Source organism: Ptychodera flava, chromosome 12 (assembly GCF_041260155.1).
Source record: "Ptychodera flava strain L36383 chromosome 12, AS_Pfla_20210202, whole genome shotgun sequence".
Classification (NCBI taxonomy): Eukaryota; Metazoa; Hemichordata; class Enteropneusta; family Ptychoderidae; genus Ptychodera; species Ptychodera flava.
The window spans coordinates 9,511,786-9,527,611 of NC_091939.1; the positions used below are offsets into that span (position 1 = coordinate 9,511,786).

At 36.9% G+C, this 15,826-nt stretch overlaps 2 protein-coding genes across 5 annotated transcripts in view; one reads left to right on the plus strand and one right to left on the minus strand.

The window, feature by feature from the left end:
• On the minus strand, positions 1-14,944 carry LOC139144918 (carbohydrate deacetylase-like). 4 transcript variants are annotated; one of them, XM_070715747.1, is made up of 7 exons: positions 14,710-14,944; positions 13,501-13,605; positions 8,442-8,749; positions 3,107-3,255; positions 2,584-2,683; positions 1,516-1,693; positions 1-1,007 (listed from the first exon to the last, which is right to left on the minus strand). In XM_070715747.1, exons 3-7 carry the CDS (start codon positions 8,665-8,667, stop codon positions 686-688), a joined length of 975 nt encoding a protein of 324 aa, XP_070571848.1. In that variant the 5' UTR covers positions 8,668-8,749; positions 13,501-13,605; positions 14,710-14,944; the 3' UTR covers positions 1-685. The 4 variants fall into 4 exon arrangements, with proteins under 4 accessions (XP_070571848.1, XP_070571849.1, XP_070571850.1 ...); XM_070715748.1 differs by lacking the exon at positions 14,710-14,944 and adding an exon at positions 13,802-13,819 and having other exon boundaries at positions 11-1,007; XM_070715749.1 differs by lacking the exon at positions 14,710-14,944 and adding an exon at positions 9,030-9,089 and having other exon boundaries at positions 11-1,007; positions 13,501-13,606.
• Positions 14,914-15,826, plus strand: part of LOC139144916 (GPI transamidase component PIG-S-like) — a 17,304-nt gene continuing 16,391 nt past the window's right edge. The window contains exon 1 of the mRNA XM_070715745.1: positions 14,914-15,050. Within this exon, the coding sequence (XP_070571846.1) occupies positions 15,014-15,050 (37 nt within the window). The 5' untranslated portion in view covers positions 14,914-15,013. The remainder of the gene's footprint in view (positions 15,051-15,826) is intronic.

Consider the following 15,826-nt stretch of genomic DNA (forward strand, 5'->3'; position numbering starts at 1 on the left):
CATTGTTATTATGTGTATGTTATTACATTTTTTGATGTTTTCTGAAAATGTTCTTAATAATAGCTTTTATTAAAGCTATTTTGAAGTGTAAGAATTGCCAATCGGCTAAATCGATAATAATAAATATAGGTATCACTAACTGTGTTTTGCTGGGGTTGAGGTCTCATACCCTGCCTGAAAACAGAAATTAGTTTATCATTATTTTAAAAGAATCATAAATTGGCATATTCTGCTTAAAAATACATTACTTTTGCGATTTGATATGTAGAGCGTGTGTATTCCCATGCTAAACCAATATGTACATTGACGAAATCTTTGGTTTCAAAATTTGAGATAACCACAATGATACTTTATCTGTATGTACTCTGTATTTTGTACTCTTCAGCCACTTAAAAGTATAAGTCCATAAAATCTGACATCAATGAAACTACCAGCTTTCACTCTCTTGATTGACAGAGTTGTGAAAGATTCCTGCTTGATGATTGGCCAATCTTCATCATTCATGCCTGATGATTGGCTAGTCTTCAACACTCTTGCCTGATGATTGGCTTGTCTTAATTATTCATCCATGCCAATTGTCAAAATCATTCGTGCATGCTGATTGGCCAGTCTGCATCATTCTCACATACTGATTGGTTAGTGTACATCATCCTTGCATGCTAATCGGCTACATCTTCATCTGTTCCTAAATATCTTCCACAAGTTCCCGGAATGTACAAAGCCGCACATTGTTTTCTGAGAAGAACTGCTTCAGCTTTGGAGTCTTCAGCACGTCCATTTCATGCACCCTGTCCTTCGAGCACGCAAATTCATCAGGCCCCTGGCCACATCCACCAATATTTTTTGAAGCAGGGTATCCAGGATGGGTCATGAGTTCAAAGGTTAGAGTTGACCCAGGTGCAGACGTTGCTTCTGCTGTTTTGATGGAGGTCAACAAGGCTGACTGTATGTGCTCCACTGACATGTTAGAACCCATGGTGCTCAACCCCATGTAACCATGGGGATGCCTGATAAAAGAAGAAAAAGTTTAAGATAAAAAACACACTGCAAACTGCTTTCTGTACAGGGTCACAAGATGGCAAGTACAATCTACAATATTGGCCTTTGTTGCAGATAGACACCATGTTGAATGTACACTTGTAATAAGGAATTGGATAAACTTTTGCATTCTTAAATTATCATGTCTTCCATTTTGTTTGCCTGGGTTCTATGGGGGCTCTTTTGTATTTTGCTTTGTTTTTCGTATTTTTTTTTTTAATTTTTTTTTTTTTTGGGGGGGGGGGTGTTCCTCTGTCCAAAACAATAAATGTGCAGTCTGAAAATAAAGATGTATTTAAAAATGTTCTCTGCCTTGTTTCTGTTCCTGGCAGTACCAAATAGCGGGTTGAATAAATAGCAAAGAAAGTCTGTCATCTGTTAATTTCAACTGTTGCCCCTTCTCTGCTATCTCTGACAGTCAAAGCATGTCAGAGCTCAAAACCCACATCTTCTGAGAATGAATAATGCAGTTATTACCTTACACCATGTGCGAGCAATACTTCTTTGGCAATCTTAGCATCCTCTTCAATTCCTTTAAAGAAGGCCATCGCTGCTTTGTCTAACCAAACGCATTTCTCCAGTCCAAACTCAATTGGAAGCCTGGTCATTCCAATTCCACATTCCTGTAAAACTTCGGCAAATACATTCCTGATCCCTGTAATGAAAGGCAAACAATGTAAAATTGCTATTGACAGAGTTGCAACTTCATTTTCGACAAAGCAAAATTTTCGTCAAGAAAATTATGACGATATAAGTTTTTATGAAAAACAATTTTGGACTAAATTTTGCCTTTTCATATCAATGAAAGTATTTCTCCTCAACAGAAAGAACGACTGTTGGCAGAGAACTAACTGTTAACAACACTGCAGAATGCTCTTGTTAATACTGACCAATATTGACTTTCCTAAGGGGTATCCTAAGGGGTACCCTATGTTAGAAATCATTTATTGTCAGATAACACATTGCAGGCCAATTACTGACAATATGGAAGATAGGCGCCAAATGTTCTTATAGGAAAATGTCCAACATATTACACACTGGTCGGGCTTTTACAATGAAACAGATGAAGGAAGCAAAATAATCTACAAAACAGCTCAACAAAATTTGATAAGCATTGAGTACATATTACTCTTTTCTTCATATGACTTCTTTGTGTAATTTTCTTTTTTCTTTTTAATTGTGATCTCCCTTCACAACATTTCCATGAAAACAATTTGGATTGTCAACACTTTCTAGCATCTGTGATGATGTACTGATATTCAGTGAAAGGCATTATTTTGTTTGTTGGACAGAGTAGATACAATTATGCCATTTAAAGAAAATTCTTTGTTTGCTGTCCTTTGATTTTTGAAAAACCCACTAGCCAGCCAGGGAAAAAAACAAACTCAGACAAAAAACTTAACACAAGCTTAATTTTTATCTGGTTTCCTTTGGAAAAATGATATTTATTTTTGTAATAGTGTTAACATCATCTTTGTTTTTTTCATTTTCTCTGAAAATCTGCTAGCAGACGGCAAACAAAGAATTATATTTAAAGCGCTTTACCTGAGAGTACATGACAGTGTTGGTGTCCATCAACGTAAAGAGGCATTTCACCAACCACATCTCTGAACCTGAGAATCTGGGCCCTGATCTCCATCCTAACCTGTCGACAAAGGAAAGCATTTGAACATTATCATGTGACTGTCACATGGTTGTCACATGGTAGCTAAATAGACAAATATGGACTGACATCACATTGACATGATTGTTTATTGAGCTTATGACTGCTTGTTAAAATAGACTGTACTGTGTAAGAATTTAATGTTGGGACACTTAATGCACATTGGTTTTATCCTGAAAAAATGTGATTTTGCAAGATAACCAGAAAAATTGTAGTGCAAAATAGTGTCACAAAATTTCAAAATTTGTGATTTGCAAGGTAACCAGAAAATTGAGACTCAAAATTTCACTGTTTACCATGGTAGTAATGCATGCCCAGATGAAAATCTACAAATCATGTCTCTTTGAACATATTCAAATGTTTCTCATGCTTTGATCAGTTATTTTTTTTTCTCTCCATATTTACCTCTTCTACATCTATGAGTCCTTTCTTGAGGGATTCCCTGAAGCCGTATTTTCCATGGAAATATCCATCACTGGTCAACAGAGATGAACTCTCTTTGTTTATAAGTTCCTGACTCACAGGCAAGCCTTCTGTCAAATTGAGATGCAACCCTGCATAGACATAATGATGTTCCATGTTAATTTTTAAGCATTAACCCTTAGAGCGCCAAAGTCAATTTTTGTCACCTTTATAAAATGTACCCCAGTCAAATATTTTTCAGATTTTTGCCAAAATTTTGAAGAAAAACTGTAGCCAATGAAATGTGATGTCCATCTGATCCAAAATTATCAAAAAATTACAGAAAAATTTACAAAAATTGGTAAAATGTTGCACTAAATTTTGGTGGGTAAAATTACTGCACTCGAAGGGTTAATGGTACTACTACTACTACAAGCAAATGTTGTCAAATCTTTCCTGTAATCTTTTCTTTCCTCAATACAGTTCAGCTTATTTTCAATGTATATTTTAAAGTATGATCTCTCATTTTCGTCGGCCTATTCAATTTCTGACATAAAATCTATTAATTGTCAAATTCTGCCACTAAAATCTTTCAATTGTGAATGACTCTTTTAGAAAACAGATGAAAAATGAACCATTCAAATTATGACACTAAAATCTTTCAATTGTTGATGACCACAGTCTCTTTTAGAAAATAGACGAAAAATAAACATGGTTTGGGAAAAGTGGTGAAAAAAGGAGAAGAAGGGTTGTGACAGGATATAAATCCATATGACAACAGAAAAAGTTGTTGAATGACAAACAGATGGTGTGATACTGGCTTGTCTACATATATCCGGTATGTGAAGTTTGATAATTTTATGGCATCTATTCTGTATTAGAAACAAGTCATCGTTGATGACACAGTCCCCACTTGTTAATGGGTATTTTGATTACAGGTCCTCAGAGAGGATAGAGTCCTCTTCATTAGTCTGTGATAAAAATACTTTTGAATGAATTCGCTTGATACATGTCTGAGTTATGGTTCAGGACATGAAAAAATGGTCGCACAGTGGCCATATTGGATCGCATCACAAAACAAATTGATGTGCATAGCTATGACATTGGTCGATGTCCTTGTACCAACTTTGAATAAAATTGGTCGAAACATGCGGATATGCCTGAGAAATGGCTCTGTACATGAAAACATCGTAATAAAATGGCCGCCTGGCGGCCATATTGGATCGTATCACAAAACAGATTGACATGCATATGTATGACATAGGTCAATGTCCTTGTACCAACTTTGAATAAAAACGGTTGAGATATGCCGGAGTTATGGCTCTGTACATGAAAAAATCGTAATAAAATGGTCGCACAGTGGCCATATTGGATCGCATCACAAAACAAATTGATGTGCATAGCTATGACATTGGTCGATGTCCTTGTACCAACTTTGAATAAAATTGGTCGAAACATGCGGATATGCCTGAGAAATGGCTCTGTACATGAAAACGTAATAAAATGGCCGCCTGGTGGCCATATTGGATCGTATCACAAAACAGATTGACATGCATATGTATGACATAGGTCAATGTCCTTGTACCAACTTGAATAAAACGTTGAGATATGCCGGAGTTATGGCTCTGTACATGAAAAAATCGTTATAAAATGGCCGCACAGCGGCCATTTTGGATTGTATCACAAAACAGATTGCTGTGCACAGCTATGACATTTGTCAATAAGCTTGTACCAACTTTGAATAAAATCGGTTGAAACATGCCTGAGTAATGGCTCTGTACATGAAAAAATCGTAATAAAATGGCCGCCTGGCGGCCATATTGGATCGTATCACAAAACAAATTGACGTGCATATCTATGACATTAGTCAATGTCCTTGAAGTTGAACCAACTCTGAATAAAATCGATAGAAACATGCCTGAGTAATGGCTCTGTACATGAAAAAATCGTAATAAAATGGCCGCCTGGCGGCCATATTGGATCGTATCACAAAACAAATTGACGTGCATATCTATGACATTGGTCAATGTCCTTGTACCACTTTTGAATAAAATCTGTTGGAACATGCCTGAGTTATGGCTGTGTACATGAAAAAATCGTAATAAAATGGCCGCCTGGCGGCCATATTGGATCGTATCACAAAACAAATTGACGTGCATATCTATGACATTGGTCAATGTCCTTGTACCAACTTTGAATAAAAACGGTTGAGATATGCCTGAGTTATGGCTCTGTACATGAAAACATCGTAATAAAATGGCCGCCTGGCGGCCATATTGGATCGTATCACAAAACAGATTGACGTGCATATGTATGACATAGGTCAATGTCCTTGTACCAACTTTGAATAAAATCTGTTGGAACATGCCTTAGTTATGGCTGTGTACATGAAAAAATCGTAATAAAATGGCCGCCTGGCGGCCATATTGGATCGTATCACAAAACAAATTGACGTGCATCTGTATGACATATGAAGTAATCCTTGTACCAAGTTTGAATAAAATCGCTCCTGGCATCTCAGAGATATCTGCGTGAACGGACGGACGCACGCACACACACACGCACGCACGCACGCACGCACACACGGACGCACGCACGGACATGACCAAACCTATAAGTCCCCCGGACGGTGTCCGTGGGGACTAATAAACCATTATATCTTAGAGGGGTGGTCAGGATGCTGACTATGTAAATTTTTGTTGCACACGACATTTGACAATATGTATATCTTTTGGATTTCGCATGGCCTGCAAATTTTTGGTCCCATCCTTAAATAATTCAATTTTTCTCACCAACCTAACCACATGAATGCCATTTTTAAAAATAAAACATGGCTGTAAGATGATTTTAGTACTGTTCTCCACAGAATTGTTCCTTCCCTTCTATTGTTTGAGACCTTATACATATTCATTTTTTTGTTCAACAGGTATGTACCAGTATTCAATAGTCATGACAACCTGCCTGTCTTCTTTTTTAAGATACACTGCACTGAGCAGCTTTACCCTGGCCGGGATATTTTCAGGTGCACAAATTGTTTATAACATAGAATATTCATTGCTATACTCACTACACACAAAGGAGGTGTCCTAGTGATGGAAAAATGTGTACATTATATCTACAAAAAAAAGTTGAATTTGTCTTTATACGGTGCGTTTGTATTTACAACATCTCAGGTGATTTGTTCAACATCGCAAAAATTGTCACCACTTAGTTAGACCTCATGACATAATGACATGATGTTCCTGTGTACCATACAAATGTAATAATTTGGTTGGCTTATCATCATACCGGCCAGTGTCAATGATACAACACATCACACTGTATCAAATGTTATCATTAATTTATTAATTATTAAATATTGCAACACCATAAATTTATTATTAAAAAGAAAAAATAGATGGTCACAGTTATTATATGAGAATTTCCATCGAAGATGGATAGCACAAAGTTTGGATTTCATTATTTTCTTTGTAAAAACTGTCAAACCAATTTCAGCCGCGAGAAGCTTTATTCAATCCATGCTGGGGCACAGCATTTCAAAAAATTTCTATATGGTTTAGTACATTATTAAATATTGCAACACCGTAAAGTACCAGATTCCCTACTGTTTTAGTAAAGTGAATGATTTAATTGGCAAATATCATAGCACTGATATACTTTGGTTTGAGACTGATACGAAAACCAGTGATTGTAAATGCATGGACACAGTAGTTCCAGGGCTAATCTGTATCCCAGTCACGGTAGAACTGTACCTACCAGTAGATTCCACTAACACAAAGCGGGAAACCTAGCAATTTCATTACCATGGAAATGTCCGTGTCGTCAAGACATCAAAATTTGTTTGAATATGAATGTCATTTATGCAATCAATCAACTTAACTGTGTCACAGATGCCACGTTGTTAACTTTGGCTTTAATTCTCTAGTGTTTTCAAAGTCAGATGTTCAGAAAGTAGATAGGTACAAATTGGATAGTCACACAGGTGGTCAGGTTGATAGGTATGTAAGAAGGGTAGATAAGCTGAAATGTGCTAATGCAGAATTAGGTCAAAGAAACTCAATTCCTTGTTTTATGTTCAAGTGCATATAGCATTTTGGACATTTTTATGAAAAGAAAATACACAGTGTATTTAAATAGGACCATAGCACGTAGCTCTTTTGCCTGCAAATCTTTCATTACAAATTTTTTAAAACGTACTTAAAGTCCCTGCATAATTGCAGAATGTCACATTGTAGTGTAAATTGTGGAGGTGAAAACGAAGTTTCTGTTTTGGTTCTTGAATGGACACTCACACATGGAAATACAATAAAGTTACATGTAAGGTAGAACACGCCTCAGGGACAGATATTTGGACTCTCAAACTTTTTCAATTCTTTTCTGATATACCACTGGTGGGGATTCATTCTAAAGCTCTTGGTGTAAGAAAACTTTTCACTGGCTTAGTTTTTCAAAATTCAAAAAATTTATTTTTCTCCCTAGATTAACACAGGGATGGCAGCCATGTTGAATTTTAAAAATTCGTAAATCCTGGGTATTTGTTTCTCTAGTACCAAAATTTGCACGGATGACCCCCATTTTTATTCTTGATTTAGTGAGAGAATGGTTGAAAGATTCCTCAAGGAAAGTTTGAGCAAAAGTTTAAGTCTTTCATTTTCAAGGCGCATACTATCAGTCTTGAGTGTGAAAGATTTTCTATGTGTGTTTTTACACCACCTACATGTACTTGTCTACCTTTCATTATTCTGAATAAAAGCAAAACAAAGAATTTAATTACTCTGGTATTATGGCTCACCACAAACAGTTTCTTGTTTAAGGGAATTCTGTGACATTCTTTATATGCATGTACTGATTACGTAATGGTGAGTGGTACACCAGTGTTAGAAGTGGTGAATGTCAAGCTACAATGAGCATGTTAAAGTCAGCAAAGCAGCAGCTTGTAAAAGATTATTGTCTATTTGAGATAAAATATTCCAAAACATCAAATTTTAAAGAAGCACCAGATGGTAAATTTCTTATTTGTCAAAAAGCGATCAACAATATTGATCATTTTGTAAAATTGAATACGGCACTCTGATGAACACAAAATTCCACTTTTCTGTTTGAGAGTATGTGTGTGTAATATATTGATCATTTTGTGTAAAATAAAATTCAATACTTTCTGACGTAAAATTCCAGTCATTTGTTTGGGAGTACGGATGTATAATATATTGATTATACTGCAGAACAAAAACTCAGACCAAATCGATTCCTTTAATGCAAGGTTGTATTGACTATTTTCTAGAATAAAACTCAGTACTTTCTTATTTTGTGTTTGAGAATATGACTGAGCATTTCTTACCAAGAGGAAGGGAATGTTTCTTGGCCAGCACCACAGCATCATTCATGTAGACAGCATTTATCATAAGTGATGCACTGGTGATTGCCTTTTTCTGGAAGCATTCCACGATACCTCTATTTCTTTCCGGACAGTAGCCAAAATCATCTCCATTTATCACCAGCCTGCGGACTTTTCCATGGTTGTTCATTTCTATAAATCCTCTTCCTTGCCACAGGCTTCTCCACATCCGGTGTCAATAAAATACCAGGATCAGGCAGAGTTGCTTCTCATGCAGCAATTTCAAAGTAAGCGGTTACTGAGTATGGATGCTGAAAATCAAAGCCAGACACAAAGAGTGAGATGCAAGTAGCTGCCAGTATCTAAAATTCATCAGTTTCGAACCAAACTGTTACGAAACTGACAGGAAAGACGAGCAAGTGTGGATTCTAGAGAAATTTGAAAGCTGACAATTAGACAAAAAGAGTTAGACAAACTGATTGTGTTGTGAATAAACAGAACAACAGCTATGGATAAAATCTGTGAGTCCTGTTGATGATTATAAAGAATAATCACAATTTTTGGATCTGTCTGTGTGAAGCTGGAACTTACATATTAAATGCTTCTGCTATTTGTATTCTATAAAACATAGACATTTTCCGATTCTTCTCCCTAAAATATGCGGAAATAAAAGGGTTTCGAAAGAAATCCATGGATACTGAGTGATCAGTCATGAGAACACTACAGACTTTACAAAAGTATGTCTTGCTGAAAAAATTGCCATTTGCATATTCAACGCTGATAAAAAAGGTTTGGAAGTGGCCCATCGTCATGGAAATCAAATAGGTCACACATTATTGGCAGTATTTTTAGGAAGTAGGCACCTTGAAATTGAAAGACAAACTTCTACTCAAAATTTCCCTCTAGGAAACTTTCAGCCATTCTCTTTTAAAATCAATAATATAATTTGGGGGGGTTACGTCTTTATAATCATACCCAATTTAGCTGTGGGTCAATAGCTGTGGTGGATATGTGGCAGCAGCACGTAAAGTTGTCAAAGGTACAATCGGCACGTAAAAGACAAAAACCTATCAAAAAGCCACCAGCACAGCTATGGACTCACAGCTATACTAAATGCTATTATGAAAAACACATTGTCTCGGTTATTATCATCATGTTCCTGGCTGCTTTCAACACCAAGAGGCTGTGCCTAAATAAGTCAAGACAATTACAGCAAAGATTCAAAATAGTGAGTTGTTGGTTGTTAAACTTCCATTCACCAAAAAAAACACATGCCTGTAGGACATCTTTTCAAAAATAATCTCAGAATATACCATAAGTACCATTACCACCAGACAGAATTAAAAATTTTAAATGTATATGCTCTGGTGAAACCTGAAAACACGTTACAACGTGCACTCTTGAAATGCAGCATTTTTGTCGATACAGTCATGGATTGTAATTGATAAGCGTGTATCAAACCAGTGTATGTATTTGACAATCATACGGTACTGCAATGAACTGTCATAGTACCGGTATAACACGAAAGACAGCATAGTGTTTCATTTTACCTGTGCTTGTACTTAATTCAAATTTTAGGATAGGCAACACCGCAGTTGTACATCAGGTGCATATGGTTTCTGGCTGACATTTTCCAGTACAGAGTGTGTATCTTTTACAACACAGAGTCAAAATGAGTCACACTAGTTTACCAGCAATTCAATATCGGAAACCTCAAAATAAACTGTACAAAAGTGAGTTGGCGTGGCATGTGTGCTGGTAGGCAGGTTTGACTTTTTCCCGAACACATGTCTATAACACCCTGTTAAAAGAGTTGAAAATGTATGACAGACGTCTCCCGGCACTGACAGCTGAAAAACCCAATTTTTCACAAAAAGACTGTCGTACCGGTATTTAAATATTGTTATCAATAGGGGTGATGGAACTATGTACTATGATATAGGGGTGAGAGGGGTCAATTTGGCCCGTGCTTTACACTTTAGCCAACGACAACGGTCAATAAACTGCCACGTCACCAAACAATAATCATTATCAAGCTTTATTTTTTTAGATTTGCTCGTAAAACCTCCAGACACATCTGGTACTCTTTCACTCAGACTGTCGTTTATGTGTTTGGTTGTTTTACTTTAATTTCCTATAGACATGCAACAATATAATATTACAAAATTGCTACCAACAAAAATATACTTATAAATAATGAAATAAGAAAAATAAACATAATTAAAAGCTTTCCCCGCGGTATGTATGTCCTTTGTATTTGAGAATTACTTGAATGACAGGCGAGGGATTAAATTTTTTAGGCAAACAGCTTGTGAAACCATGTGGTGGTAAATATTGTGAAATTCTTGTGATCCGGGCAAATAGACATTCAAAAATTTATAAACTTTGTAAAGTGATCACACATCACTGTTCACAGTATGAAAACTGAACTTAGGTACTCTTGGTACTCAAATTTTTTCAACAATTTTAAGGAAAATTCCCTGAAAAAGTTTTCATGTAAAATATGACCAAAAAAATTCAGGACTTATGTGGAAATACTAGTAACAGATCATGACCAAAGCTCTGTCTCTATGAATGAATATTTGAAGGGTTCCTTGACTGTGAAATTGCTTTTGTGACATTGGACCTAAACAAGCTGTTTGTGTTTAGAGTGATGGCGTTTCACTAGTGACAAATCAGAGTACGATTGAAATGTTTGGCTAACTTTCAGGCACAGGATAGAGACACGGCAGAAGAGAGCAACAGCCATAATACGGTATGATCAACCTATTCTCTTGCCTGGACTACCTTGAACAGCATCAAGTACAAGCTGTGCACAACAACAGGTGCTTTCCATAAGACAATGTTGTACTAATTGTCAGTATAATCACCAATCTTCTTATACCGGTATAAGCAATACTGGTATGTTCCCAGTGCCACTTGTTGCAAGCCGAATACTGAGTGTTTCAAGTTTCCACCATACTACAGCAAAGTATCACAGAGTCCAGTCGAATTTTCTTATTATAGTATTATACATAGACCTTGTGATCCCTGAAAGCTCTTTGAGCCAAATTTTTGAAATATTTTCAATTATTCTTTCCTATTTGTACAATATGGTTTTTCCGTTGGATTCAAAAATTCATGTAGAAAAGCTTGTTGATCAACTTTTTATTGCAGCCTGTATTTGTAAAATGTCACACGTCACAGTCAAATAGGAATTTTAGTCCAGGCTTATCAATGCCACAGTTATACATTGTACAAAATATGCCGTATTGGCAAGGCCAAAACTTCGTATTTCAGTACACTTTACGCAGAAGAATAAGTGTATTTTTTATGTAGTAAAAACAATGAAAATGTTGTCAAAACTTCCGCTATTGTCCCTGTAAGCCCGGGCTGTAAGCACAGTTCCTTCACAAAGGCTATGGCTTCAACATTGGCATACAAATCAAACCAATTCTGTACCAATCTTACTTGAAGTGCTAAACATGACTTTTATCATTATTTTTTGAATTCAGAACAAAATGTGTTTGCATCTGTCCACATACGCATGAAATAGGAAACCAGTTAATGGGTTATAATACTTTCATTTTAACACAATCGGACACAACATATGTGCATGGCTTTTGAAGTACGTATATGGGTGGAACACAAAAGAAATCCAGATGGAACTATCCCATGATCAGATGGTTTCCATCCAAGCAATCATTTCAGCTAATATCTCTACAATAACGCAACCTCACAATATCTAATAAAATATATCCTCAATCAAAGCATATTTTCTTCAAAAAATTAAGTTCATGTCACAGGTTAACCTTCCTGCCATTAAAAATAAGAATCAATTAACATAGATGTTCTGAAACATATGTGAGAATTAGTCAAATTGTGCAGAAGCCGGTTGATTAAGGTCAGCACAGTGTATGCAGATGGGAATGGAAAATTACAGCACTAACACATAACCCGACAGTCACCATACAACTCACAGAAATAAATTTGACTGAAAATACCATGACACTGACACAGCTAAATGCAAAGTGTGGATACATGCAGTAACAAGGAACAGTTACTTTAACCATGGAGGTGTTTATACCTCCACATTTTATTAGCAATAGATATGGTTATACCGCAGTCCCTCTATCACCGTCAAGGCGTGGTTATACGGTAGCTGTTGAAACTGAATGCTGAGAGAACATACACAAACTTACCAACAGTTTGCGTAGAAACATTGCCACATTCCTATGATTACCTGTGGTGCAGGCCTATTTTTCAAGTGCTGGTTTAGCAGTCTGTACTGACACCCACAACCAATGTTATCCCAGAGCAAGTAAAGCATTCTTTAAATTTGGCAAAGCCATATAGAAAGTTTTTAACATAACACTTAATTACATTGTTATGCAAATAAACCACCATGCTGTGAGAAATGCCGGAGGAGAACGCTGAACAGTATATCAGACTTCCCGATTCCCTCATTATCAAGAGAAAAATTAACTGTCATTATTCTAAAATTCATAAAATATTCATAATTTTACATTTTTGTAAAGTACAATGCTTGTCAAGGCTCTACACATTTTCAAGGAATTAAGTTTCTGGTTTGTCAGCCTTTTGATGATGGATAGCCCCTGAATACGCCACATTACAACTTTGAAAACCTTAAAAGGGGACAGTCTTCAATCCATGGTACTCGCATAGTGATTGTTGACATTATCTCTTTATATGATTTTAATCTTTGTTCTCCTTTGAAAGTTGTGCACAGTTACTCAATTTACATACAGATAAAGCTGGTAAATATTTGCCCATTAAATCTTAGCATGTACCTTCCATATGGAGCTTTTTGACACATGAGAAAACCTCTCCAAAACATATACTTCTACGGTTCACGCAAAACGCTAACACAACATAATATAACACTTTCATCTGAAATAAAATTGTGTACCAGCAGTACAGGTAGAGCTGTAGAGCTCCCAGTATGGTTTTTAGAGGTATAGTTGAAATCAAAGGATAAACAAATGTCAGCATAGCCTATGGGCGATTTTAAAATGTTTCCAAAAACGACACCATTCTCAAAATATGGACTTGGCAAACCTACCGTATCTGCCTATGAGTGTTGCCAGTGCATACCTGGCGTACTGCTTTTGCACCACGAAGACTGGAAAAACTGACAGTGTAACCTGGGATACCACTACTTTAGCACCTGAAAGTATGTTCTGTCATGTTAAAATGGAGTCTTTCAATGTGTCATCATCCTTTCGAAAATTACCAAGATCCAAACGAGGAAACGATTTCTAAGAAACATAACCAACGCTTGCTTTCCTTTCTTTCGTTCGTAGCGGAGAAATATCTACACTATTGACGGGGTAAAAGACGACATGGTTGTCTGAACCACAGACCCTATGATATGATCTACGTCTGAACCACTGTATCTAAACGCCTGAACTGGTACAAGTGTAACATAAAATAACAGCCGAGCTGTATCGATGGTCACCGGTAGTGCCAGTGGGGGGTCCAGACACTTCGCACCAAAACCAGTTCGCCCCACACAACTTCGTCCCAAAACCATTTCGCACCAAAACCACCTCGTCCCAAGTACTACCTCGTCTAACGCCACTTCGCCCCAAGTACCACCTTGTACTAAAACCACTTCGCTTACCGTATAGTTCCGTCAAACTCGTCCTAAAACATCGATGTCACGATGTATCATAACGTTGTTTTTACCTGCAACTTGGCTACCACGAACCATTTATTCTTCCATGAAACCATACCATATATAAAGGAAACACAAAAACTACTAAATGGTACGTGCGCGGTATTGCACGATGCGATGTCATTTTCTCGAAATGTGTACAATTTCAAGATTTCAGTCCTGGGATAGTAGAAAGGTGATTATTCACTGGCAGTGGTTGGTTATTTTCATCTTTTAACGGTTACCGATAAATTGGGGAGTTAAGTCGTGGTTTTTTTTTTTTCGGATCGCAATGGTTTTGGGCGACGTGATTTTTGGGGCGAAGAGGTTTTGGTACGAGGTTGTTTTGGTGCGAAGTGGTTTTGGTGCGAAATGGTATGGGACGAGATGGTTATGGTGCGAAGTGGTTTTGGTGCGAAGTGTCTGGGAACCGCCAGTGGTCCCACTGGCTTCACAAACAGCTGGTATTCAGTAAAAATCATACGCGCGTAAATTGATCGCCTGTTGCAAAGTGGAAGACCACAAGAAAGTAAGAAAACACTAAAATATACAGCACGGAAATGTGTGGAACTGGATGAATCATGGTTTTCAACTAAATTCTACTAGGCTACTTACCGTCATGCGACAAGTCCGTCCGTGGTTGTTGTGACAATCTCGAAATCGCGGAAGACAGATTGACCTGTAACGGGCGCCCGTGCTGAGTAACTAGTTGAGAATGGCACTCGAAATTGACGCACCTCACTTTTCCTTACATTTCGACGAATGCGATTATGCAACTACTAGTATGTTGGAGGCGCTTCCCGGAGTTGACTCGCCCACCCATCTTGTTCCGTGATAACGCTTTCATAAACGTCGGAAGTTGGGATGCCGGTATCGGGGTCACAGGTCAGAGTTCAAAAGCTCATCAGTTTCGATCAACATGGCGGGGATACACGGCGATGAATCGCAGAAAGACGGTCAGTGTAATTTCTACGTTTTTACAAGTTGTGTGATAGGTATTTGAAAAATGTTCGTCGATTTATTAACGTGTGTTTTATAGTGTACAGTTTCTCTTTGCGATTACTGCAAATCATTGGCTGCAGTACAGTACTCAATAGCTGCAGGTTTTGCCAGAGGAGGGTTGTGAACGTTGAACGGCAAAACCAGAAACTATCTCACACTCAGGGGGGGGGGGGGGGGGGGGGGGGGGGGGGGGGGGGGGAATCATGATATATATATAGATATATAATATATATATATATCTATATATAGTATGTAATATATCTATATATAATATATATAATAATATATATATATATATATATATATTATATATATACAAAATATTAAAAACAAAGTACTTAAAATACAAAGTACTTAAAATACAAAGTACAAAGTAATAATATCTGATACTTAAATTTCATGCATCCTGCAATCTTCAGACAGAACTAAAAGGATTCTTAGCTCTACACTCTCATTTATATTTATATGGTTAGAATGTACCATTATATTTCTAGGGGTGTTAAAATTTGATAAATTATATTTGCTTGGTGGTAACATTTTACACCAAAACCGCAGAGTATTTGTTAACACAGATTTGTCAGCATTGATAATGTGTAACTTTTCTGATATACAAAGATTACATCGTGTGCTTGTATTAGAGTAACTTGATGCTTTGTCAGTAATAGACCACAAGACATCAAAGACTTGGTCCTTGTCTTTAAGAGACTGAATAAACTTTGACAATATGAGA

Coding starts and splice junctions, on each gene's coding strand:
- LOC139144918 (XM_070715747.1), bottom strand. CDS start 8,667: ATGTGGAGAAGCCTGTGGCAAGGAAGAGGATTTATAGAAATGAACAAC. Junction 3,256..8,441: donor GAAACATTCCCTTCCTCTTG/GTAAGAAATGCT, acceptor ATGTCTATGCAG/GGTTGCATCTCAATTTGACA. Junction 1,694..2,583: donor ACACTGTCATGTACTCTCAG/GTAAAGCGCTTT, acceptor CTTTCATTACAG/GGATCAGGAATGTATTTGCC.